The following is a 24742-nucleotide window of genomic DNA, read 5'->3' as shown; positions in this document are numbered from 1 at the left end:
AATGAAGCAGGTGAGTGTGTGGCGAGGCAGGGTGAGGGCTACGGCAGGTAGCACCGTTGGTGTCCGGGTAAGATTTTGAAGCAAAATAAAGAAAGCTGGCTCATAGCTTCAAAGAAACACTGGCACTGCAGATAACCAGGGCTCCCTCCTCTTCCCCGGCTCCTCTGGCTTCTCTCTCATTAGCAGCGGTGTGGAGGAGGAAGATCCATCTGCAGGGTGGCTCACACAACAGAATGGCCAGGTCACAGGGTAACCTGGGAGGATGTAGGAAAGTCTTGATCCCCATGCCCCAGCCTGGGGTGTTCTGCTATCCCACCTGAGTGTGGGTGACAGGATCCAGGCAAACAAGAGCGTCAGGCACCATCTGAGGGACTCCTGTGCTCCCGGTGGTCTGGCCAGTCTGGGGACTGTCAGGATAGTGGTTTTGTGGCCATGCAGTTTCATATGTACGAGAAAGATGTACACGTATGAGATGTATGCACTTGTATGCATACTGCAACTGCTTTCCTCCCTGGGTGGACCTCTGTGGCCTGCACACACTAGGACCTTGTGTGAGCTGAGGTATGCCACCATGTACGAACTGGTACCAAGACCAATAGGAAATGCCGCTCACCTGTCTACTGAGATTCCTTGCACTCCAAGGGACTGCACTTCCCAGCTTCCCTTGCCTCTGGTTTCTCAGCAGGCTTGAGCACAGGGAGGCTATATCTGGTGTCTGTAACGGGCACCAGCCATCGGTTCTTTGTGACAGCAATACTGGCTGCAGAGTGCAGGAGGCTCTACTCTGTCCTTTCCCCTGCCTGAGGGAATCCTGCACATCCTGTAAGGCACAGAGGCAGCACCACTTCCTCCGAGAAGCCCTTCCTGATTTCTCCCCAGGCAGACAGAGGCTAAGTCATTCTAGACTTGAGACATAAGGAATTTCTCCTGACCAAGGGTTTCAGCATTTCCCCCTCCTTTAGGAACCCCTCAGGGCAGGCTTCACACCAAGCCTGCTATAGAGGCTGGAATGATCCTGTTGGAACTCAGGTTAAAACACGCCTGGGTGAGTTCAAGTCCAAATCTCCTCCTGCCGTGACACATGGAGTTTTTTCATGGGGTTTATGAGAACAAATACAAGGCTACAGGTCCCAAGGCATGAACCCTGGAGCGGCCATGTTGTTCTAGACAGCTCTACAGAATTTGCTGACAAAGACCCTTTTCTTCCAGCATCCCCAAAAGGCACTTGCAAAACAACTGCTAAGTAAGTGAATGAGTGAATGAATGAATGAATGAATGAGCATATCCATGAGTCCTCAGAACTTAGCATCTCCAATGAGCTGAGTATATCAGATTCAAACAACAACAGTTAAGAACCAGAAGCCCTAAATTAGGAATTGTTGGAGGCATTAGGAACAGGCCACCTGGGGGCCTTTGTTACCCCACATTGTAAATGACTTTTACTGAAGCTAATACACAGAGCAGAGAAGTTAGATGGACACGCCTCCACACCCGTGTAACTACCACCCAGGTAGAGACAGAACATGTCCACAGCCTGGCAGGTTCCCTTTGTCTCCCATCCATCAATGCCCCCAGAGAAGCCATTTTGCTGCCCACACCCTAAACAGCCTTGCTGCCGTTTTAACTTGATCTGAATGGAAGTCTGCAGGATGGTGGCAGTTTTCCCACTTGCATGTGCTAGCCAGGAGTCAGTAGCAAATCTTTTGGGATTTGCCATCTTTGGGATCTGGTCGTGGACTTCATCGGTGGCATCCCCTGTGAAACCTTCTCTGGAGGTTGGATGTGTGTGGAGAATGTCTTCTGAAAGAGTTGTCTTAGCAGACTGGCCCCTGTCTCACTGAGAGCACTGAGAGCACAGCATCCTCAGAGCTGCCCCGTCTCACAGTAGCCTCTATCCTCTGTGTGCTGGGTCAGATCTGAACCCAGCATCATTGTGGCCACAGAGTTCTATCCTCTTCCTCCTCCATGAAGCCTGTCATGCTAACCTGGCCCACAGCCAGCATGTAGAAGCCCCTGGGATGTCCCTGCTGGGTGGGTCCTGCTTGCTCGTTACACCCAGCCTCTCCCTGTAGCGTTAATTTCTTGCATTGTGACCCCCCATCTCCTTGGGGTTACTGTAGGCTCTCTGGGCTATTCACAGGGCCGAGAGACAATGCAATTGCAATCCCCTTCTCTTGATTACTGTATAGCAGACGCATTGCATGATCACTTTTAGCATAGGGCTGAGAAAGACTTCAGACCAGGCTTTGGAGCCAGAGACCTGGGTATCAGTACCCGGTGTATCTCAGGCAGTCACAGGGAGATGTATGCATGCCGCATTGCCAAGCTGAGGCTTACTGTGGCATGCCTCTGTGTCAGTTTCAGTAAGTCACAGTCAGTACTATCACTGAATGGGAGGTGGTAGAGCCGAGGCAAAGGAGGAAAGCCAGACGCCATTGATTTTGATTAGAACCCCAAATTCACTACCTGCTGTTTTTCAAGCCTTAAGCAAGTGTCTTGGCGTCTCTGTTCCTCGGTTTCTCCCACTACAGGAAGTAGCAGTAGCGATAGTTGTTGCCTTTGAGGGAAGCTGAGGATTAAGCAGGCTAATGTCTACTAATGTGTAAAAACCACTCAGGGCAGCTAACTGCTGGTACACAGTAAGGACTATTGCAACCACTAGTTCTTCTTCTGTCCACAACCTACCTGATTACCTGGTAGTTAATTCAATAATTAATTAAACACGGTTAAATCCTAGCTGTTAAGAGGAGGAACGGAATAACGTAGGGGAGGTGCATGGAGCAGGAGATAATAGATATTGTGCTTGGTCCGCAGAGAGCACTTGAGAGCTGCTAAAGGATTTGTAATTATGATAAAGAGAGAGGTGATCAGCAGGGGGTGGGGCGCCATGTTGGAGGAGAAAGCACACACTGTGGGGACTGGAAGGGGCTAGCCTGGGCTTCTCCCTGCTTGGGCTCACTTTTAAAAGGGAAGAGGGTCTCCTGAGGGTTTGGACCCAGCATCTAGGCAGTGCCTAGCACCAACCAACATTTTATAACGACATGTTGATTTTAAGCTAGAAATGGGCAGGTAATATATACGTGTGAATATATGTGAATATGCATATATGTATAGTACCCATATATAGCAACCATATATGAAAAATACATATGCAACCATATATAATTTAAAATGCAAAAACAAAACTCCATGTAAACCTCCTTTCCTTTCCTCTAGAGGTGGGCAGACTCAGAAGAAATAAGCACTTCCAAGAATCTGAAGGGCCTTGAAGGGTCACAGATGAGTGCTTTGTTTTCAGGTTCCAGGAAAGACCGAAGAAGAAAGAAGTGACATCACCGCTGGAGGGACTGCAATTCTGATCAGAATCGAGAGTAACTTTTCCAGGTCAAGTGCTTACATCAGAGCTGGAGAACGCTGGGCTCTTACAAGGCATGGCATCTCTGCTGTGTTCGTTTATACCTTTGTCCTAATGGAGACCCCTGCTAACAGGAAGCAGCACGGTGACCTGGCCATCAGGACGGACAGGGAGCTTAGACGTCTGCAGCAAGTGGCATTTAAAGGGTCAAGTGACTGTGACACAAAAGAAAGAGGTCACCGTGTCAAGCGTGGAAAGGCACCGTGGAAGCTTCTTTTCCTCCTGTGCATTCACTATGCAGATTTTTCCAAACTTTACACAAATGGAATTAGTAGTGGGAAATCATTTTGGAGACAGTAGCGTTTATCTGAATGAGTGTGAGGATTTTGGAGCAACAAAGCAGTATAAACTTGTCTCAGGGGAAGAATTCCAGAGGCTAAGGGCAAGCAACAGATCAAAGATGCTTCTGTCTATCATGAGATCCCTATTTTTACGAAATATGGTCAGCCTGGCCGCCTCCTCGGGAGCCTCTCAGGACCCCAGGGCTTGCTCTATGGCACTCAGCTTTACATATGTGATAGAAGTTTCCTAAGAGCCCACACCCACATTTCACTTCCCCTCAATTACTTTGTGGTGCCTTTTATTGGAGGAGATAGCTCTCTAGGATGAAAACCCAGTACATAAACTGCAACGTACGGGAAATAAAAGATCCAGCTATGGACAGCTCTTGAAAGCTTTGATCCAGGAATCAATTTGGTTATAAGTCAGGGGTGGCCAGTCATGAAACCCTGGCCAGAAGCCATGGGCGTGGTGCCCAGATGCATTTAAGAATAAAGAGTTGAAACATTATCAGTGGGGAAGGAACACACGCATCCATTCATCTGTCTGGAGACTAGCCCGGTGGTTTCCCTTGATTTAAGCATGAGGTTTATACCACCAACCCCAACATAATAGAAAATTTGGAAACCATAGGAGATAAGATAAATCACTCCTGGTTACTATGACTACCGCATTAACAGTTTGGTGAATTCCCTTCCAATATTTTTCCCAGCCTAATAAAACAGCCATCACCACAGTCACATCTACTCAGCACCCGATGATCTTTAACGGCCCCACAACTATGGGTTTTCCAGTCACTTAATTTACCATTTAATAGAATTCTCTCAGTGTTTAAGAACCCTCCTAATCACGGCAGAGTTAAAACAATACTTAAAAAAATCTAGGAAATACTTCAAGAAAATACTTCAAGAAAATACTTTAAAAAATACTTAAAAAAAAAAAAAAAAAAAAAAGCTCTCTCGCACTGGAAGCTTGCATAATTTAAATATGGCTGGCCAGAAAGGGAAGAGGAGAAATTATTTGAAAGAGAAATGGAAAAGTAAGAGGGAAGATAGACAGGGAAGGAGGGGAGAAACTGGCACTTATGGAAAGCAGAGCCTGTGCTGAGGAGATGGCTCAGTGGGTAAAGTACTTCCCACGCAAGCGCCAGGACCAGAGCTTGAGCCACAGCGTCCACACAAACTCCGAGAGGTGGCAGCAGCCTGTCACCTCAGCGTTGTCGGGGAGTAAGAGACAGGCAGTTGCTTGGCGTTCTCTGGTTAGCTAGCCTTGCTGAACTGGTAAGCTCTCGGTTCGGTGAGAGACTCTGACTCAAAAAACAAGGTGGAGCGAGGCCAAGAGAGATACCTAACACTGAACTTGTCTTTCTCTACAAATACACACACACACACACACACACACACACACACTCTCTCTCGCGCGTGCGCGCGCGCACACACACGCGCATGCACAGTGTGTGGTGATATCACACAGGAGTGGTGATAGACAGAGACAAAGAGAGGGCACACACACACAAAGAGAAGAGCAACCCGGTGGTGGCCGGGTATGTGAATGTCGGAGATGGGATAGCTAGCTATGTTGGCATGATGGCCACCCAAAAGAGAATCTTTGGGACATATCAGAAACTGTCACTTCCTTGAGGAAAAAGGAGCTGATTAGTATGACACTAGAAGACAGAAACTCAGAGGGCAACAGCCTCAGGGCCTCAGGCTACAGGTTATTCAGAAGGGAGAGGAGATCCCTTCTGAATAGTTAAGCCACTGGGACCTCTCAGCCACCAGGCATCTGGCCTGGACTCACGGTCAGGAATCCTTGGGCTCCTTAGACTCAAAGACAACAAAAGCCATTTTTCATGCAAGAGGAGCCAGCCATCAGGAGGAATCAGAGCCCCTTTTGTATGACAAGCCAAATTGCTGAAGCGAGAAAATGTCTCAGGCGAGGGCTCAGATGCGAGCCGGGATGGCGTGCTCGCCTGGGGAGCCCTTGCTGTCAATGTGTACTTGTTATCGGAGCTTTTCAGAGAGAGGCCCGGAAGCGATGCCGGGTAGCCTCACCCCACACCCACAGCATCTTAATGAGGGGTTGGTGGCATGGCCTTGGCTGGGCTGTTCAGCCCCTGGATGGGAGCCTGAGTGTCCTGAGATGTCCTGAGAGAGTCTTGGTGGTGGGGGGCATCCCAGTGTTTTTCCTTGCCCGTGCTTTGGGGTATAGATTAGGAGTGAGGTGTGCACAGGCCCTGGGATTAAACACCAAAGAATTCTGTTCCCAAGACCCATGCTCGTTCTGGCTGTTATGCCATCTTTAGGTGCCGGGCATCCCTTACGGCATCGAACCAGATGGTACAGGGCTACAGTTCCAGCCCCAAGCCAAGCACCTGCCTGTCTCTCCTTCACTTCTGCCAGAAAATGAACATTGCCAAGACTGCTACCAACCCATTTTACAAACAGAGCAACTGAGTCTCAGAGAAGGTGGACTGATTGGCTTAGGGTTCCTGAAGGAGGAGACAGTCTGGACTCAAATCCTGACTCACCCAAGTCTGGCTCCACCTCACTGCCCTGCCTGCTCTCTGCAATGCAATTACAAGAACACTGTTTAGTTCAGGTCTGCTACATGACAAGCTCTTCCCACACTCTACCCTGTGAAATGTTTCTTTTTGTTGTAGGTGGCTCTCCAGAACCAGAGGGGAAGCACTTGCACTTTTTAAGGTCCACCCTGCCTAGCTCAAAGCTAGTTTCTCACGAGGGCCCCAGCACATGCCTGGTAATACCAGCCTTCGTCCTTCGAGACAGCCCCTGATCCAGACTGAAAGTGCATCCTGGTAGCATCTCTCAGTAAAGACAAGAACAGAGTTCTAGTCTCTGTACCCACATCTGTCTTTACCCTACTGCCATCTCCGTGATCCTCTTCCCCCTAGTACCAGCTTTTATGAACCCCAAAGTCTTCTTGGAGCAGAACAGGTCGCTTAGTGTCACCGATGGCATTTGCATTCAAAAAAGGGTTAAGGGGCTGTAGAGAGGGCTCGGGAGTATTTGCCATGCAGTCCTAAAGACTGAGTCTGGATCTCCAGATCCCATCCCCCAGGTTGGCTGGGCATGGTTGTAAATCCAACCTTGAGCAAGCTGGCTGACAGGACTAGCCACACAAACAGGCCCCCAGGTAGGCGGAGAGACCTTGCCTCAGTGAATAAGGTGGAACATTGTCTGAGAATGAGTTCCCAAATCAAACTTCAGGCCTTCACATAGTGTGTGTCTACATTTCCCACTGCGGCCACACGCTGTGAGAAAGTGGGCGGGGGCTCCCCACCCTGCTTCTGTAGTCCTGTCTTCTGTAGTCCAGGCAGGCCTTGAACTCTCTGTGTAGCCGAGGATGACCTTGACCTGGTCCTGACCCTGCCTCTCTTAAGTGCTAGAATTACAGATGTTGCTGGAATTACAGCTGTGCATCCCATACCTTGTTTATTGGCCACTAGGAACCAAATCCAGGGCTTTGTGTAGTTTACCGAACGAGCTTTGTTCCCAGACCCTGGAGTCTGGCTCTTTCCTAGCCATCTTGAGTTCAAATGTCCTAGATGTCTCTCCCTTTCTTGTCCAAACCAGGAAGGCCAACATTCCAGGATTCTCATGGCATCTTCTGTATTGCAACTTAATACCCACAACAAAAACCTGTAGCTGAGTCCCTCAGCCAGAGTTTTAGTTCAGAAGTCTAATTGCCACCTTAAGCCTAAAGCACTGGGGCTTAGTTCACATCACGGGGGGGGGGGGGGGGGGCGGGGAGCTGTTTCCTTCCTTCCTTCCATCCATCCATCCATCCATCCATCCATCCACCCACCCACCCATCCACTCATCCATCCACCCACCCACCTGCCCATCCATCCACCTACCACTCATCCATCCAATCATCCATCCATCCACCCACCCATCCATCCAATCATCCATCAATCCATCCATCCATCCATCCATCCATCCATCCATCCATCCATCCATCCAGACTTCCATATCTCTAGCCCAGGCCATCGATGGCTGTTTCAGCCCCCGGGGCGGGGGGGTCTTCAGCCAGATACAAAGGGAACTTGAGCTCTCCTCTCCCCACAGGTGGCTACTCAGCCTTGGGAAACGGCTCTTCTGTGGGCTTCCTGGGCTGAGCCACTACAAGATTCTTCCTAGCCTCCTACTTCTGTGCCTGACCCCCAACTTCCACACTTCACCCCCAGCTGGTGGGGAGGGTCTCCTTCGGTCTTTGGAAAAAATACTTCTTGGACATCCAACACCTACTTGTCTCCCACAGACCACCATTCTGGCTTCGACTCTCGACATTTCTACCTCGGTGGCTCCCAGCTTCAATCCGTCTGCTCCATAAGAGGAGTGTCCCTACAAAACCCACGTGACAGCTGCCCACTACATGTAAGCTGAGCTACCTCTCAAGCTTGGCAGGTGACACAGTGACTAAAATTTTAAAACATTTATTGACTTATGTGTGTGTGTGTGTGTAGGGGGGTGTTGTGTATTTCAAGGCACAATTATGGTAGTCAGAAGGCAACTCAAGGCAGTTGGTTCTGTCCTTTCACCTCGTGAGATCCAGATAATAGATTCAGGTCGTCAGGCTTGGCAGCAGGTACCTTTACCCACTGAGGCATCTCACTGGCCTATGACTCAGTGATTCTTAATGAACTGGTCCATCTCCTTTCCCAGACTTCATTTTATGCTGCTGGCCTTCTGGCTGTATCTTCAGCACAGCATGCTCTCCAGTGGAACAGCGACACCACACATGGGCAGAGTCTTTGGGGCACCTTGGGTAGAACCCATTTGATCTTTGTGGCTGTTGTAGGACTGTCTAGCAACCACACACCCATTATTTACAGATGAGAATACAGAGGCCCAGAGAAACCAAGGAACATGTCCAAGCAGAGAGGAGCAAGATTCAAACACAGGTTTTTCTGACAGTGACTAAACTCTCTCCCTATCAGCGGGTTCACTTGAGGCTCTGGGAAGTGTCAGAGCTGGAGGCACCAGGGGCCAAGCACAAGAGGGGTGCGTTCTCACTGGAGGGAGCTGGGGAGTGATGTGATCTGGCTGATAGCTTGACAAGACCTTTGTGACTGCATGCAGAGACTGGGCAGGGGGAAGAAGACCTCGCAGGCATCTGGGTGGAGGTGCGTTAGTGGGCTGGGTAGGCTGGGTAGGCTGGGTAGGCTGGGTAGGCTGGGTAGGCTGGGTAGGCTGGGTAGGCTGGGTAGGCTGGGTAGGCTGGGTAGGCTGGGTAGCAGCCCCACACAGAGGAGAACTGGCTAGGGAAGGAGAGAGAAGCTATGCTCCAGAAGGAGCCCAGAGGACTAGCAAGTATCAGGAGGCAGGCTATGCCCTGTCTCTGCAGTGGCCAGTGCCATGCTGGGCTCAAGGCAGAGCCCCTGAATTTTTGATGGAGGCTGATGACAACCTGTGGGAGAAGGAAGGGAGACTCCTCCCGCTGACAGACAGCTTGCCCCACACTTCAGGTGTGAGGCTCCCTTGTGCAAGCCTTTCCCTATCAAGGTGTGTTGGGGGTGGGGGAGCCAGGCCCAGAGCGCTCCCGAGAAAAGGATTCTGAAGTCTCCGTTCCTGCCACAGTGCCTCTATGGGAACATGGCCACCATCAGTCACAGGCCTTCCAAGCCTCTTTACATTGCATGTTTGTACACCCGTGGGGGAAGGGCGGAATATAGAGAGGAGGAGAAGGGAGACTGGAGGAGGGAGGTAAGCTATAAGGAGAAGGGAGACAGAGAAGGGAGGCCGTATAGAGGCAGGGAGGGGTATGATTTCCCAGTCTGATGACTGAGCAAGCAAGGAGGCTTAAGGGGTTAAGGGACTAGCTGAAAAGTGTCCAGATGGTTAGTGGCAAAATAGGGACCAGTCCATAGCTCTGCTGACCCTCTGCAATGTTCTCCACGCTCTAGGACCCAGCCATTCTTTCCCTGGCCCAGTCCCAGACACTGGAAATCACAACCGGAGATCTGGAGTTGATTTTTGGCCGAGTTTGGCTCTAGGCAGGAGGAAGGATGGATTCGACTATCCCTAGCTTCACCACAGATGTTGTCTTTTTGTTGCTGGATGTCAATGGTCACTCAGTTTCTGCCTTAGCCATCAATTTTGGGGTTCTCAGCAGCCATCTGGAGCTCTGCTGCCCAGAGTGATGAGCCAGCACCTTAGCTCCACTAAGGGAGGCTCAGCTTCATCCATCCTGAGACCCTGGTGGACAGAAAGCTGACCAGGTAACCTCCCAGGTCAGCTGCAACATCTGGGAGATCTATTACTATGTGAACTTCCAAAGTTCAGGAATTATGGGAAGGAGAAATAAATGTGATAAGATGCATCCAATGACTACAAGGTGCCAGGCACAAGGAGGGGCCGTTTGCATGTTTCGTAGCATGACATTAGAACAACCCCAGGAGCTGATCTCACAACACCCTGCTTTATACTGAGAGCACAGGTGACTAAAGAGACTAATTTGTCTAGATACACACAGCTGACAAGTGGCTGGGCTTAGACTTGAACCTGGATCTTTGTGACTGCTGTGCTGTTGCTGCTTCTGAATGGACCGATGCGGGGAGAAAGGGTTTTCTGTGATGAACTGTTTAGGTCTTGCCTCTGTCTTTGTCAGTCGGGAGGTAAAAGGCTGGCGGCAGGTGAGACAGGCAGACTGACAATTTTTCTACTTCTTCACTTCTTTCCTAGACTGTGTGGAACTCTGCTGAGCCAAGAAGCTTCTTGAGTTCTCTGGCTCTTGCTCAGAGAGGAGGTAGCAATAGAGATGGCAGCGGGGACTAACAAATAGCACCTGCAGCAGGTGTGCAGGTGTGCAGGTGTACAGGTGTGCAGGTATACAGGTGTGCAGGTGTGCAGGTGTACAGGTGCAGGTGTGCAGGTATGCAGGTGTGCAGATATGCAAGTATAAAGGTGTGCAGATGTGCAGGTGTGAGTCTGTAACCCAAGCAGCTGGAGGCCAGTGAGGAAGACTGTGAGAGGGCCTGGGCCATGCAGTGAGACCACCTTAAGGAACCAGTACAGGTTCAGATGTAGGTCAGCAGTAGAGTGCTTGCCCAGCATGTGCAAAGCCCTGAGTTCAAACCTCGGTATTGTCAAAAGCTGATCCACGGCAATCTGGGCATGATGGTGCACCCACGTAATCCAGCACTTGGGAAGCAGAGGCAGGAGAATTAAGAGTTCAAAGCCAGCCTTGGTTACAAGGTGAGTTCAGCCTACACTCCACGAGACCCTGTTTCAAACATGCAAAACCAATAAACAACTGAAATCTTGGGTTACCAGAGAGACCGTGGCTTTGGTCTGCAGGCACTTTTGCATCTGTATGCTCCTATCTGAGAGACTGTGGCTCGGGGGTGGAGTGCGAGGGTTGTAGCTACAGTCGGGATCCAAATCCATGCACCTCTGAGGCCAACAGTATCTGGGGGACACCCAGGAAAATGCCTGAAAATCCCAAGGAAGGAACTGAGTAGGTATGGCTGAGAGTTTACTCTGCTCTCTGAAAGCCAGAAGAGAGAGAGAGCCTGGGGTCTGGGAGGGACAGCACTGTCTCTGAGTCACACAGACCCCTGGGCTACACCAGAAGGGTCCTCTGTGTATGCTAGAGGCTGTCACCTAAATGGCTCTGCCTTTATGGCTACTACCCTGATGCATATGCCATGGTGCTGCTTACTGCCCAAGTGGAAGCTGTGCTGGGGACAGATCCTAGCAGGGTGGCCACTGCTCTGTGGCTAGTGACCTTCACCACTACCATGTGACCTTGGGTAAGTTGCTCTGCTTTGCTGGTCTTGGGTGTCCTTTGCCTGCTCTGAATGAGAATTAGGCTCCATCAGCAGTTCCCAGCGCAGCTGAGGCCTCGTGCTGGGGTGGCACAGGCAGGTGAGTCTTGCTATTAATAAAGGAAGGAGCTGGGCACTTAAGGCAGACGCCAGGTCACCCCATTAATAGACTCGCTCCACCCCTTGTTTGAGTTCCCTGTGTGTCCCTGAAGGTTAGAGAATCGAGCAGAGCTTCTAGCTGAAACCAGGCCTGCCTGCCTGCCTCCATCGCCACAGCCACCTGACTAAGTGATACCTCCCCTAGACCAGTGGGACCAGTGGGACATGGTGACATGGTGACATGGGGAGACACTTTGAGTGGTCACGGTAGGAGGATGTGTGCTACTGGTTTCTAGTGGTTCAAGGCTGGGATACAGTTAAAGATCCTTCAGCAGAGGGCGGTGACACGATACAGTCGTACAGGTCCAAACACCAAGTGCTGAGGTTCAGAAGCCCTGCCCTGCAGGGAGCGGCCAGTGGCGATGAGCCTTGGGGCTTGGCAGTAATCACGGGCTCCCGTGAGATTCCATGGAACCTTTCAACACTGCCACTTATTATGAACAGGAGGTTCGTGATGTCAAAAATCTGAGTCAGACCTGGCTCTGATTTCCTACAGTCTTGAGACTTCCTCCTTTTGGACACGGTACCATCATCACTCAGCCGGCTGTGAAGCATCAGATCTGGGGAGTAGCCTTGACTCCTTCTCCTCTTCTCCCCACTCTTCCTTCTTATCTCTGATCTCTGCAGCTGCCATTTGGTCCCAGAGACTCAAGTGTGGCCACCTAACACAGGGCCCAGAAGGGCCTCCTAGCTTTCTAGAATCCTTCATACAGAGCTAGAGGATAAAACACAAACTGTCCTGTCAAGCACGTTTGTCGGGGTGCAGACCCAGCACTAGAGAGGGGGAGGTAGCAGAATCAGGGTTCAAGTTCAACCCTGACTATACATCGAGTTTCAGGCCAGCCCGAGCTACATGACAACTTGTCTCAGAAAAATAAAAACAAAAAGGCATCGGATCCCTTTCTCCCCCTGCCCCAGTCCCACTAGTAGCAGCGATCTGGGGTGAAAGAATGAGGGGTCCCTAACCCTGACCTTGAGCTTCCTTCGGCTACCTTCTCTGGGCTGTCCTCAGCCCACCTTGCTGATCTTTCTCCATCCACATCAGGTTTGGTTCAGCTGTGACTGTGGGTGGACTGCAGTCTCTCTCAGGACACTCTTCTGACTCCATCAGCTAAGCTGGAACCGTCGCACCTACTAGTGCCCCAGCCTTAGCTTGCAAGTTGAGCAAAGCTCCGAGTGCTTCTGTGGGAGACACAGAGTCTTAAGTTCCTTCAGAACACCTCAGCTGTGCTGTACAAATGTAATGTAAGCTGCCTGCCTGTTGACACACTTCATTTATTCATCCATTCATTCATCCATCCATTTGGCACAAGCTCACCAAACACCTGCTCTCCTAAGACCTGGGAGGCGCCAGATCCTTGCTGCAAACAGGACACACTTCCTAACAGAGCAGTTGACACACTCTGCTGATGGAATCAGAGGAGTGTCCTGTTAGATCAGAGAACTAGCAGTCTGTCTTCAGCACAGCGAGTTACTCCAGCCTGGCTGTGCTGGTCTTTGCCTGGGTTCTAGGACCAGAGGTTCTTTTCCACTCTGCCCTTCTGTGACTTGCATCCTGGAAGTCCTCAGAATCTGAGCTGCCTGGGGAGATTAACACAAGAGAGGTCTATTGTAAAGACCCGCGAATTGCACCATCAAGCCTATCGGAAAGCCCTTGGCACAGAGCTTCAGAGACAGCTCTGTGGTGGGACCCTTAGGGCATCCCTTGGACAGGGGTCCACTAAGATGTTCGGCTTTTCTTTACTAAGTTGGCTTTTTTTTTTTTTTTTTTTTTTTTTTTTTTTTTAAAGGAAAAGGGCTGGTATTTCCTTTAAGAAGAGGAAAAGGAGGGGGCTTGGGATGCAGCTCAGTTGGGCTAGTGTTTGTCCAACATGGTAAAGGTCCTGGGTTCGATCCCCAGAACCTGAATAAATGGGACATGGTGATACATGCCTGTCTGTAATCCCAGCACTCAGCAGAGGCAAGAGAATCAGGGATTAAGGTCATCTTAGTATATTGAGTTGAAGGCCAGCCTGGGCTACATAAGTCCCTGGTAAGAGACAGAGAGAGCTGAGGGAAGCACAGACAGAAACAAGAGATGGAAGCCATCTGGCATTATCCATAAGTGTATAGATGAGAGAGTGATCTCCAAATGACAGGGATGTGAATGCCAGCTGCTGAGCGAGGTATGGAAAGAAACACACGCCTCTCGTGGACTGGCTGTGGAGTGCCCCCAGATTCATATGGTGGTCTCCTAATCTTTAGTGTGGACGGCAGTACATGGAGATGGGGCTTGGGTATGGTGATGGTTTGAATGTGTTTGGCCCAGGAGTGGCACTATTAGAAGGCGTGGCCTTGTTGGAGTAGGTGTGGCCTTGTTGGGGTAGGTGTGGCCTTGGAGTAGGCATGTCACTGTGGATGTGGGCTTTAAGATCCTCATCCTAGCTGCCTGGAAGCCAGTCTTCTAGCAGCCTTCAGATGAAGATGTAGAACTCTCAGCTCCGCCTGCACCATACCTGCTTGGATGTTGCCATATTCCTGCCTTGAGGATAATGGACTGAACCTCTGAACCTGTAAGCCAGCTCCAATTAAATGTTGTCCTTTGTAAGACTTGCCTTGGTCATGGTGTCTGTTTACAGCAGTAAAACCCTAACTAAAACAGGCATGATTAGACTTAGATGAGACCATAAGAAAAGGGTCTTCATGGTAGCATCGGCTCTTTTAGAAGGGACTGCACAAACAGCATCCTCCGTCTGTTATGTGAGAGCTTCAGAAGGCAAGTGGCCATCAGCAGACCAGGAAGAACATCACACCAGGAAGAACAAGACCCAGGAGCCCAGGAGCCCAGGAGCCCAGGAGCCCAGGAGCCCAGGAGCCCAGGAGCCCAGGAGCCCAGGAGCCCAGGAGCCCAGGAGCCCAGGAGCCCAGGAGCCCAGGAGCCCAGGAGCCCAGGAGCCCAGGAGCCCAGGAGCCCAGGAGCCCAGGAGCCCAGGAGCCAGCCTCTCCATCTCTGTCTTCTTTGACCTCCAGAACTGTGGGACGAGAAAGCCTACTGTTTAAATGGCCAGCCTCTCACATCTTTAATCATTCTTTTGGGTCAGCAGATACGGCAAAACTGCCCCTCAGCTGCCCTTCCCCAAGCCTCAGTGGTTTACATAAAGGAATCTATAGCTGCTGGAAAGCGCAGTGCCCACACTGAAGCTGACGTGGGCTGGGAAAGGCAACCCTGACACAGGAGCTCCGCCCATCTTGAACCTCAGCTTCCCTACCTCTAAAAGACAGAGAATTAATATATTACCTGTAAGTGTAGTTGGTGACTACACCCACCTATACACGTCTATGGTAAATGGTGACTATTATCAACACCAAGGGGCCATGGGATTAGAAGGTGGCACCTCAAAGCAGTAAGAATGGAGGGCCTGCTCTGGCTACTACTACCCACCTTAGCCAGACTGGGTGGGCTGTCTCTAGGTTAGTGCAAGATACAGAAAAACAAACTAAGAGGCAATGGTCCCAGCACAATTTGGGGCTTTGCAGCTGCCGTGGAAAAACTATTCTTTATCCCCAGCGTTTCTGAGTGGTCTGGCTCATTCCAGAGTGTGGTGTGAAAACCTGCTTCCATCTCACCAACCATGAAAGAACTGTGTATGAAGAATACACACCCCTCCCACCTATGGGCTTAGGATAGAGCTTAGGCTAGCTGGATCCTCTGGAGCAGATACCCTACTTAGCTGCTCCCCTCTCGACCGCAGGCTACAGGGCTAAGAAATATGTATTTTTAATCTGTGTGTCACTGTGGGAATGAAGGTTGGGGACACTAGTGACAAAGACCCTGGCCAGCCGAGGGAGGTGACTGTGATTACGGATTTGCCTATCTTTACTCCTTACGTTCTAGAACTTTATGTCTTCTCCTTCCAGTGCCCAGCCCTCAGCCGGCACAAAAGAGACATAAAAGACACCCCCTGGTGTCAAGACTGTCTTGTTAAGGTTCTGACAGAGTCGTGAGTGTGCTGGAGGCGGCTTCATCTATGGGTGACATGGTAGACGGGCAAGGGAGGGAAGTATGTGGTTCAGGCTCAACCTTGTAGCTCAGGGTCTCTTAGGGGTCTGGGCCTCAGGAGCCTGTGTGCACTTTGTGGTTCATGGTTTGTGTGGAGCCTTGGCATATAGTTCTATGCTTCTGCTTACTGTGCCCAGGGACTTCTTTCCCCTCTGTGTCCAAACGGTACTTCAGTCTCTCGGTGTCTACATCTTCCGCATTCCAAAACGACAAGAAACCAAACATTCATTGATGATGCCTAGGACAGAAATGACTTCAGTTCTCCCCGTGTCCATCCCCAGCCTTGTCCAGAGATAGACAAAAAGCTGCATAATGGGGTGAGGATAGGTTGGGGAGGGTGGAAGAGTGACTGGTGGGGACACACTAGTCCAGAACATAATAGAAGGAGAGCAATGAAGCTGCAAGTAGAGAGATGGAGAGACAGACACACAGTGAGGGAGAAGACTGTGCTATGCAATGTGTACGGGTCGTACATCTTTGCTTCCAAATGTCTTCCTGCCAACCACCCAACCTTAGAGCTGGGCTCTTCTGAGTAGCCAAACACATGGCTCTATTTTTAATGGCAGCCCAGAAGCTTCTGGAGAAAGGGCAGGGTAACATGGCAGGAAGAGCTTGGTAGTGATAGAGGCTCAAACCTAGCCGGCTGCTTCCTGCCTGGGTGTCTCTGGGCAAGTCCCGGAACTGTTCTCTCTTGCCTGCACATGTGGGTAAGGGCAGTACCTCAAAGGGCGATGTGAACCTGCAGGGGAGCACTGTGCATCCGAGACTTCTGACATTTGTCCAGTGGAGAGCCAGGTGGGTGGAGGGAAGCTGGCGAGGTCAGCTCTGCTAAAGCTGGGCACAGCAGTTGTGCCCGTCAGGTGTCTCTGTGGACACCTTAGGATAAAGGGTTGGGCTCGCCAGGTCTAACAGGGACAGGGAATGTTCAGGAAATGGAACTGGCTGTTTGTGAGCTGCCAGCAAACCCATCCTACTCCCAGAGCTGCACCTGAGACATCTATTCCTTGACTGCTGCAGTAGTCCGTTTTAGCCAAAGGTTTCCTCTTTTCAACTCCACCTCTTAATTTAGATGCCATGCGTGTATGTGTGAGTGGGGGTGTGTGCAGGTGTCATGTGTGTGTGTGCAGATGTCATGTGTGGGGGGGTGCAGATGTCATGTGTATAAGGGGGAGATGTCATGTGTGTGTGTCGATGAAGATGTCATGTGTATGTGTGTGGGGGGTGCAGATGTCATGTGTGTGTGTGCACGAGGTGCAGATCTCATTTTGTGGGGTGCAGGCGTCATTTGTGTGTTCGGATGTCATGTGTGTGTGCAGATGTCATGTGCATGGGGGTGCAGATGTCATGCTTATGTGTTTGTGGGGTTGCTAGAAAACAGGAAGAAATTGTACCTTTTTACCCACAAAAGCTAACAAAGTAGGAGCAACCCTCCAAAACACTTCTTGAAGTCCCTAGGGAGTGGCCCTAGGTTAACTGTCCTGTCCTAGTCTCAGCCCCTGGCCACGTGCTGGCTGGCATCACAGGAAGCATCGGGTGGCTCTGGGAGCTGTCGGCCTCCATGCTGTGTTATGAGAAAAGCTGGCAGTTCCCGCCCAGTTATGGATTTGAGCATTGTACAAGGAATCTTGAACTAACTCTCACAGCTCTGGGTCTCAGGGGGATGCTCTGGTCCTGGTACACTCAGTAGGTACAGCCTGCTCATCCCTCAGAAACTGCCCCCCCACCCCCAAGCTTTGGGGGAATAACAGAGGCAGCCCAGTTCTTTCCATGAAGTCCCCCAGATGGCTCCCTCTGCCAGGCGAGCCAGCTGCCCTGATCAGCTCGGGGCTCTCTTGATGAACAGTGAGTTCAAACGGCTCGAGGCAGCTGGCAAGATGCTAAGTGCAGCTTCAATCCTAATTAGGATGAGGGATTAATAAAGAAGGCATTGGAGTCGCCATGCAAGCCAGGCTTGCCTGTGCTCAAGTTTCCCTTGGGAAACGGGAAGGTCCTAGCTCATGGGTTTCTTGGGGTGGGGGTGGGAGGTGGCACGATTCCCTGTACCACACATGGCATCCAGTGGAGCCTGCAAGGTAGAATGCAGCTCTGCAGACCTTGCTCTCTGTCTATCTAACTCAGGTGCGGTGGCAGGTAGTGACGTGGGTACATTCTCCAGTTGAGAAGTGTAGGTGTTCACGATCTGAACAACTGCATACCCAAAAATTACGGTTTTTTTTTTCCCAGAAGAAAAGGAGAGGTGTCATCGTGGGCCCACCACTTCCTTTGTGAGGCATGCTTTCCCCCTTAACTATTGATCTCACACCTCTGTCATCTACAAACCGAATACAGGTCCGAAGTGCAGAAGCAGCCCCGATATGGAAGTCGGAATTGGGGGACATAGATGGACAGGAGTCCAGGCTCTGGCAGGGACAGTGGGGGACATCGCTAGGTAAAACCTCACAATGCCTCCTTTCAGATGATTCAAAACGCAGCCAGGAAGTGCTATCTTCCTAAGAGCTGGTCCCAACCTCCTGTTTGCATCCCACCACACTTGAGTAGCTGAAGGGAGGAGAGGAGAGAAGAATTTCCTCAACCACCCAAGGGCGGAATGCACACAAGGGAAAGAGTAACAAGGAAAGAAAGAGGAAACACTACGCAAGGCTTTTTGAAAAATTAAAGCAATGATCGCCAGCTCCCCTGTCCTGTCCCCAGTCCCAGAGCCAAGACCAAGCAGCCGATCTGAGGATCTGAGTATACAACCAGGCAGAACCAGACCTCCCCTTCGTAGACACCTGTTAGTTTGAGTTTCACAGTTGGGCATGAGGGCGCCAGGAGGGCTAAGAAGCCTAATGCATTTCCGGGGTCGGAGGTTTCTGCCTCTAGCTCCTAGAAGCTGTCCCTACAGTCCAAGGGACCCAATCCCGATCTCTAGAAGCATTTCAACTGTAGCACACCTCTCAAATCTCTGCTTCGTAGGGGGGGCCACAGAGCCCCGCCTTGCCTGACAGCGACCACGCCCCTCCCAGCCCACTCTTGGTCCGCTGTTGACTCTACGCCCCGTAGTGTGTTTCCTACGGAGGTCTATAGCCGACTTCATGCTGAGCGACAGCGACCCAGGGCTTGCTGCTTCTGTTACGGGAGACGCGGCGTGGCTCCCCTCTTGTCCCCATCGCGCAGGGAGGAGTGAGTCTTTGGTCTCATGGAACACGAGAAGAGCGACCGACTGGAGGGAGCTACCCGGCTCCCCCCAGGTCCCCTTGGGGCCCAACCTGTACCCCACCCTTACCCCTTCAGTTGGGGGCTTGGAGTAAGCGCCTAGCTGCCCCGGGGCTCCCCGCCCCCGGCCGGCCCCGCCCCAGGATGGCCAGTTCCCATAGCAATCGCACAGACACCGGTTGCCAAGCAACCCCTCCCCCTCCTCCCGCGTCCGCTTTCCCCCCAACCCTAGACTCCTCCCGCCCCCACGCCAGCCTCCACCTCCCCCAGGGGCGCCGGCGAGGCCCCAGGGGATCGCTCTGCTCTCGGGTTGCGCGCGCGTGCGTGAGTTTCTGTGTGTTTCATTGTGTCTGTGCGCGAGGGGGTGTGCGCGTGCGAGCCTAGAGTTTGTGGGATCCGTGTGTTGGGGAGGTCCCCAGCCTGGAGGGACCCGAGGCTGCTGCGCCCGTGTCCACTCGGGAACCCACCCTCCCGGCTTTAGGTTCTTTGTGTCTCGCGTGGAGCCAGCGCCGCGCCCACCCCTCCCCCGGCCCACTCCCTGGGACCATGTGTGCGTGTGCATGTGTGCGTGTTATGTGCGTGCGCTGGGGGCAGGGGTCGTACCTTCGATGCAACACACCCGCCACAGTCCCGAATGGGTGAGGTCGCCGCGGGCGCGGCGGGGCGGGGGCCCGTCGTCCATGGTCAGGTTGGTGCCGTTGCAGATGTGCGCGCTGGAGTACAGCCAGTAGTCGGTGCCGATGGCGATGGCCATGAGCGAGAAGGCGGCGAAGGCTCCGGCCGTGGTCAGCAGCATCTGCAGCCCGCGGTCGCATCGCACCATGGTGGGCGCCTCATAGTCCGCCGCCCGCCGGCCCGGCCCGCCGCGCCCGCCCGCCCTCCTCCCTCGGCGCGCGGCTCCGGGGGCTCCAGGGGCTGGGGGGCCGAGGGCCGGGGGGCGGCGCCGCGCTGCGCGCTCCGACCCCGCGCCCCGGGCGTGCCTGCGCTCGGGCTGCGCGGGGCTCAAACTCCGAGGCGCGGCGGCGAGTGAGGGCTGCGCGGGCTACGCGGGCCGCCGGGCGGGCTGGCGGCGGCGGCGGCGGCGGCCGGGGGCTCCTCCCTCTCGGCCCGCCCTCCCCTCCGCTCTCGGCCCGCGCCCTCCGCGCCTCCACCCACCGCCCGCCGCCCGGCGCGCTCTCTCGGCGCCGCCCCTCCGCCTCGGGCCCCGCGCTCGCTCTCCCCCGGCCGGGATTTTCCCTCCCCTCGCTCTCCTCCCTGCGCTCACGCGCGCTCTCTGTTCTCTCCCAGGCTTCATTCACATTATTAGAGCGAAGGAAGCCGAGGGAAAGAAAGATTGGTTCCCTGGAAGAACCCCGGGGAAGCCGCGTCTCCTCTCTTCCCAACCCGGGACAGCCAGGATCTTCCTTAGTCCCCGGGATTCTGCAGTCTGTGGAATGGGGATTGTGTACCCTTTCCTCCTTCCCCCACGGCCTTGTGCCTGTACCTGGTTGGGAAGGTCTAGGCAGGGATGTGTCCTCCGGTTTCCAAAGGCCCCAGATGTGGGTCACAGAGCAGAGACATTCTTTATGGGCCAAGCCAGACGAAGATCACCTCTGCGCCAACCCAAGCAGCCAAGGGGTTCTAGCAGGCACTGGGAAGCTCTAGACTTCTTCGGAGGGGGACTGAGGATGTGACACGCTACAGTCACACTTCTTATAGTCCATTGCTGGTAGAGGCAGGAACGCGGCAACTGTATTAGAGTCTTGTAACCTCCAGCTGTTTGTTCTCCCTGTCCTTCTCTGAACCTTTATGTTTTCTTCCGTTGGCTTTTCTTCAGCCTAACCTCCCCTTAACCTTGTCAGACTCTGCCTCAGGCCCTCTGGCCTCTTCCCTTAATAGCCTTTGGTGCTGGCAGGGTCCCAAGCTGGATACACTCCTTGCTCTTTGGAGCTAGGCTCTTTCCTCACCATCCAGTCCCCACCACCTCCCCTGCAGGAGTCCTGAAACCCACCGGGAGCCCAGGCAGGCGGTTTTTTACTTCACACCGATGTTCCTGTTGCATCCTTGAGGGTTGTCCTGTGGACTGCTATTCTGAACCCCTGGAAATTGAAAGAGATACATGGAAAGCTGCTGCCCTTGCAATTTTCCTTCCCAGTTCTCCTCGGAGAAAATTAATGACCCCAGCCTGGAAGCACTGCTCTTCCTCTCTGGAGAGTGTGTGCTCTCCCCTCGTCTAGGATGTATATAGCTACGTGTGGTAGCAATGTGCAAATGTTTGCCCTGGGAAATTTATCTTTTTTGGGGGAGAGGGGAATATAAACAAATAGAAAAAAATACAGAATAATAAAGTGTGAGGACCAGGCTGACTCTCCCAATCAGCGCTGCTGGCCTTTCCCTCTGCCTTTGGGCGTGTCTATTCTGCCTTTCAAAGTTTCAAAGGACAAGAGTCATTGCTTTTCTTCTCTTAAAAAAAAAAAAATTCACTGTCATCTAGGTTGGCATTCTATACACAGTGGGTGCCTGATACATGACTGAATGGACCAAAAAGCATCTGATGGCTTCTCCTGGCTCAGGACAAGGCTGCTCACCTCTCCAGGAGCTTCCAAGATGAACTCAAGGTTCTGTGCTCTGAGAGAGGCAATTTTCGAGTTTTTGGATCAAGTCTTTGTTTCAAAGGTAATCCTTAATAGCTGGCCAACACAAATAAACCTGGTGTCCTTATCGCTGCTCTCTGAGAAAATGAGATGAAGGGCGCACACTCACACCCCACAGCTAGAAGCACCTCTATGGTCCTAAGAGTTCCAGGAAGCAAGATGTGAAAACCCACATCTGAGTTAGCCAGCTGCTGGGTTACACAGAAGCATCCTCTGGCCTGTTCACATTAGAGCCTTCTCCTAGGATCTTGGAAGAAACCAACTCATTGACCTAATTTATCTCCGTGTGTGTGTGTGTGTGTGTGTGTGTGTGTGTGTGTGTTGGGGAGTAGATTTCCCCTCATGCCTTCTTAGCTAACTGTGAGATAATATCCCCTCCTTCAACCAAGCAACTCCGGAGTCACACAGGAGGTAGGACAGACATCTTCAGTTCTAGGAAGCAAGTTGGACCAACTTTTGTATCACACACACAGAGGGGCTCAGAGAGTGTTGGAGAGATCTAGAGATGATGGCACCTGGGCTTGAGATCATTACCATCTTGAGTACTGAGCAGATTGATTTGGACAAGGTCACAAGGTGCTGTGACCACCTGGGAGAAAGATTCTTCTCTAGTCTGCCTTTCAGATTTGCTTTGAAGGACTCAGCCTTGGCCCCACATGTCCTGGGCAGCCATTTGTGGATGAGTGGCAAATGCCATTTCTTCTCTCTTTCTTGGAGACAGAACGTGTTATGGGCACATACAGGGCGTTCTGTGAGAGTTCTCACTATCGCCCCTCCACACCTTAGAACACCTGGACAGTCAAGGTGAAGAGAAATGGAGAAGCTTCTTGAAGCCTTCATCCTAGAAGGTCAGATCACAGCTCGGCTCCTGGAGACTGCTGTTACTTCCTGTTCTTTTGAGAGGACCCTGATGGGGGCTTGCTGGTTTGCCTGTCTGTTGGTGATCACCCGACTTGCAGCCACACTTGGACCTGAGCTTACGTGGATGCAGACCGTGGAGTCAAATAAGGACTTGACCGCCGGCGAAGAAGCTGGAGCAAACTCAAGGCTGTCTGAGGCCATTCATCATGCCTGGGTTAGCACAACTGAAATCTGGAAATTTCTGCTCAGCTAGATCCAAGACTTCTAAATGGCAGAGTTTTGCTGCCTGGGGACCCTAGAGTTTTCAGTGTCCCCTGGGTTGATTCCAGACCCGAGAGAAGGATGTATCCAATGCTTGCTTGGGAGAAGATTCTGAACCATTCTTACTCCAGAGAGTTAGGACACTTGGTGTTCCTTCCAGGGAGCCACCTAGGACAAATTGTACAGTGACTTCATATTTTATTGCCGCCCTGTATGGTCAAAAGGTAGGGCATGAGACCATCAGTTAAAACCATTCTCCAGAATCGTTTCCCCTCAATTCCGAGTGGTTCTTTCCTCATCAGTTCTTTTGGTAATTGCCTCAAATCTTTCACTTTCCACAGCTGTGAACATGGAACCATTGTGAGTGAAATTTTCACAGTCTCAGATCCAAGGATCAGCGGCCACGTCAGGCAGTTAGTGAGGAGGGAGAAGAATTCAGTACTAGGCTGCTCGCGCTGTATAACATGCATGTCAGAGAATGAATGCCAAGGAAACTGGCCTGGCAGAGCTGGGCTACCTCTGCAACTGAAGGAGGAGAGGCCCCACTACCCATCAGGGATGCAGACACTGTGGGTGGTGTCTCTGAAAGCCTCTATTAAAGGCTTTGTTTCCCTTTGTCCTCCTGAAAGACCGACCTTTATGTGGCTATGTTTTGTGATATCTCATTTCTCTATGCTCAAAGCAGATGGTTGTGGTGATTTCAGCAGGCTTATCTGAGGGGGATTGTTGAGGGAGCCTGGGCAGCATCTCAGGCACCTAGACAGAAAGAATGGTTTTGAGTTTTTATAGGCGAAAGGTTAGGGATGAGTCTCAGAATGTTCTAGGGCTTGACTGGGGGTGGAGGAGGCTTATCTACTCGGAGGCTGCTTAGCATCTAGAAGAATGCCCCCTCCGTCAGATTATGCAAAGTCGCAAAAAATGACTCTCTATTCTTCCTTATTTCAGAAGGTTCCTCCGAGGGAGAGCACAGACCAGAAAATGCCGCTTGGCTTTGTGGATTCAAGTCCATTCCATTTCATTTGCTTATCTCTGAGATCCTGTTTGAACTGGATACACAGCTTTTCTATTCAGCTCCACCATTGTAAGATAGAAGCCTCAGAGGCAGCCCCTTGCAGTGCAGAGGGAAGGCAAGCGGGCATTTAGTGGGTGTCTTTTGGGGTCTTTGTGGCCTCATATAAGTTCATCTTAGAAGGGAGAATGTCTTTATCCACATTCTTTAAACAATGTGAATGTGGGTAAACTAACTCTGGACATAGCTCTCTCTAAAGCAGGCTCTGATAATTAACATTACACCCCACTTCTCAGAGGGTGCCGAGGCCACTCTGCTTCCTCTGGTCCCTTCTCCACTCCTCTTATACTTTTAGATGAAATCAAGTTCAGACACTATTAAAGTCACGTGTGGGTGGAATCTAGGACTTTATTGATTTCCTCCCCTTGCTTCAGAGGAGGCAGAGGTGGGGCTGAGGGCAAGTGCTCAAAGCACTGGGCTTAGGAGTTCACCTTCCTCTCTTTACCCAGTTGCTAGCCAGAGCAGAAGGCAGAAGATCAGCTCTGTAATGGAAGAGCCCTTTGGCTCCCCCGCCAGACAATGCTGGCCTCTGGCTGTTGCTGTCTCCTGGGCATTGTCTGTGGGAGGAGAACCCAGCACATTGCTGTCGGTGTTAAAGAGTGAACCAGTGAGCTGTGAGTGAAGCCTGTGTGGGCTTATTCTCTTATTCGAGACCAGTGTGCTTTGTGCTTTCTAAGGGAATCACATTAGGTAGGGGCTGCATCCGAGTGAGCTCCCGAGCAAGAAACCATTCTGGTACCAGCCCCGCTGAAGAGCGTATTCATATGAAGGGCCATCTTGGCCAAAGCTTCCAGCCCAGCACGCTGGAGAACGAGATGGTTATTCTGAGAACATTCTTTTCAAAACACTCAACAGGACAAGCAGGCCAGAGGTTCCTTTGTCCTCAGCTAGCCTCTGAATCTGAGCTGACTCTTAAAGGTGGAGACAACTCTAAGGAAAAAACGGGTTGGTACTGAGAGACAGGAAGCCTTTGAACACTGGGCATCAGCAGCAGGTGGGGAGGGCAGCCAGTGAAGGCACATTCTTCAGCTAACGTGTG

General features: G+C 51.8%; 1 protein-coding gene across 1 annotated transcript in view; it reads right to left on the bottom strand.

Moving 5' to 3' along the window:
- Cacng4 (calcium voltage-gated channel auxiliary subunit gamma 4) overlaps nucleotides 1–19743 on the bottom strand; it is a 59954-nt gene extending 40211 nt beyond the window's left edge. Inside the window, exon 1 of the mRNA XM_034507855.2 lies at nucleotides 19483–19743. Coding sequence (XP_034363746.1) covers nucleotides 19483–19702 — 220 coding nt within the window. The 5' untranslated portion in view covers nucleotides 19703–19743. The remainder of the gene's footprint in view (nucleotides 1–19482) is intronic.
- Between the last annotated feature and the right edge of the window lie 4999 nt (nucleotides 19744–24742).

This window comes from Arvicanthis niloticus, chromosome 6, assembly GCF_011762505.2.
Source record: "Arvicanthis niloticus isolate mArvNil1 chromosome 6, mArvNil1.pat.X, whole genome shotgun sequence".
Classification (NCBI taxonomy): Eukaryota; Metazoa; Chordata; class Mammalia; order Rodentia; family Muridae; genus Arvicanthis; species Arvicanthis niloticus.
This window is presented reverse-complemented; position numbering and strand designations above follow the sequence as displayed.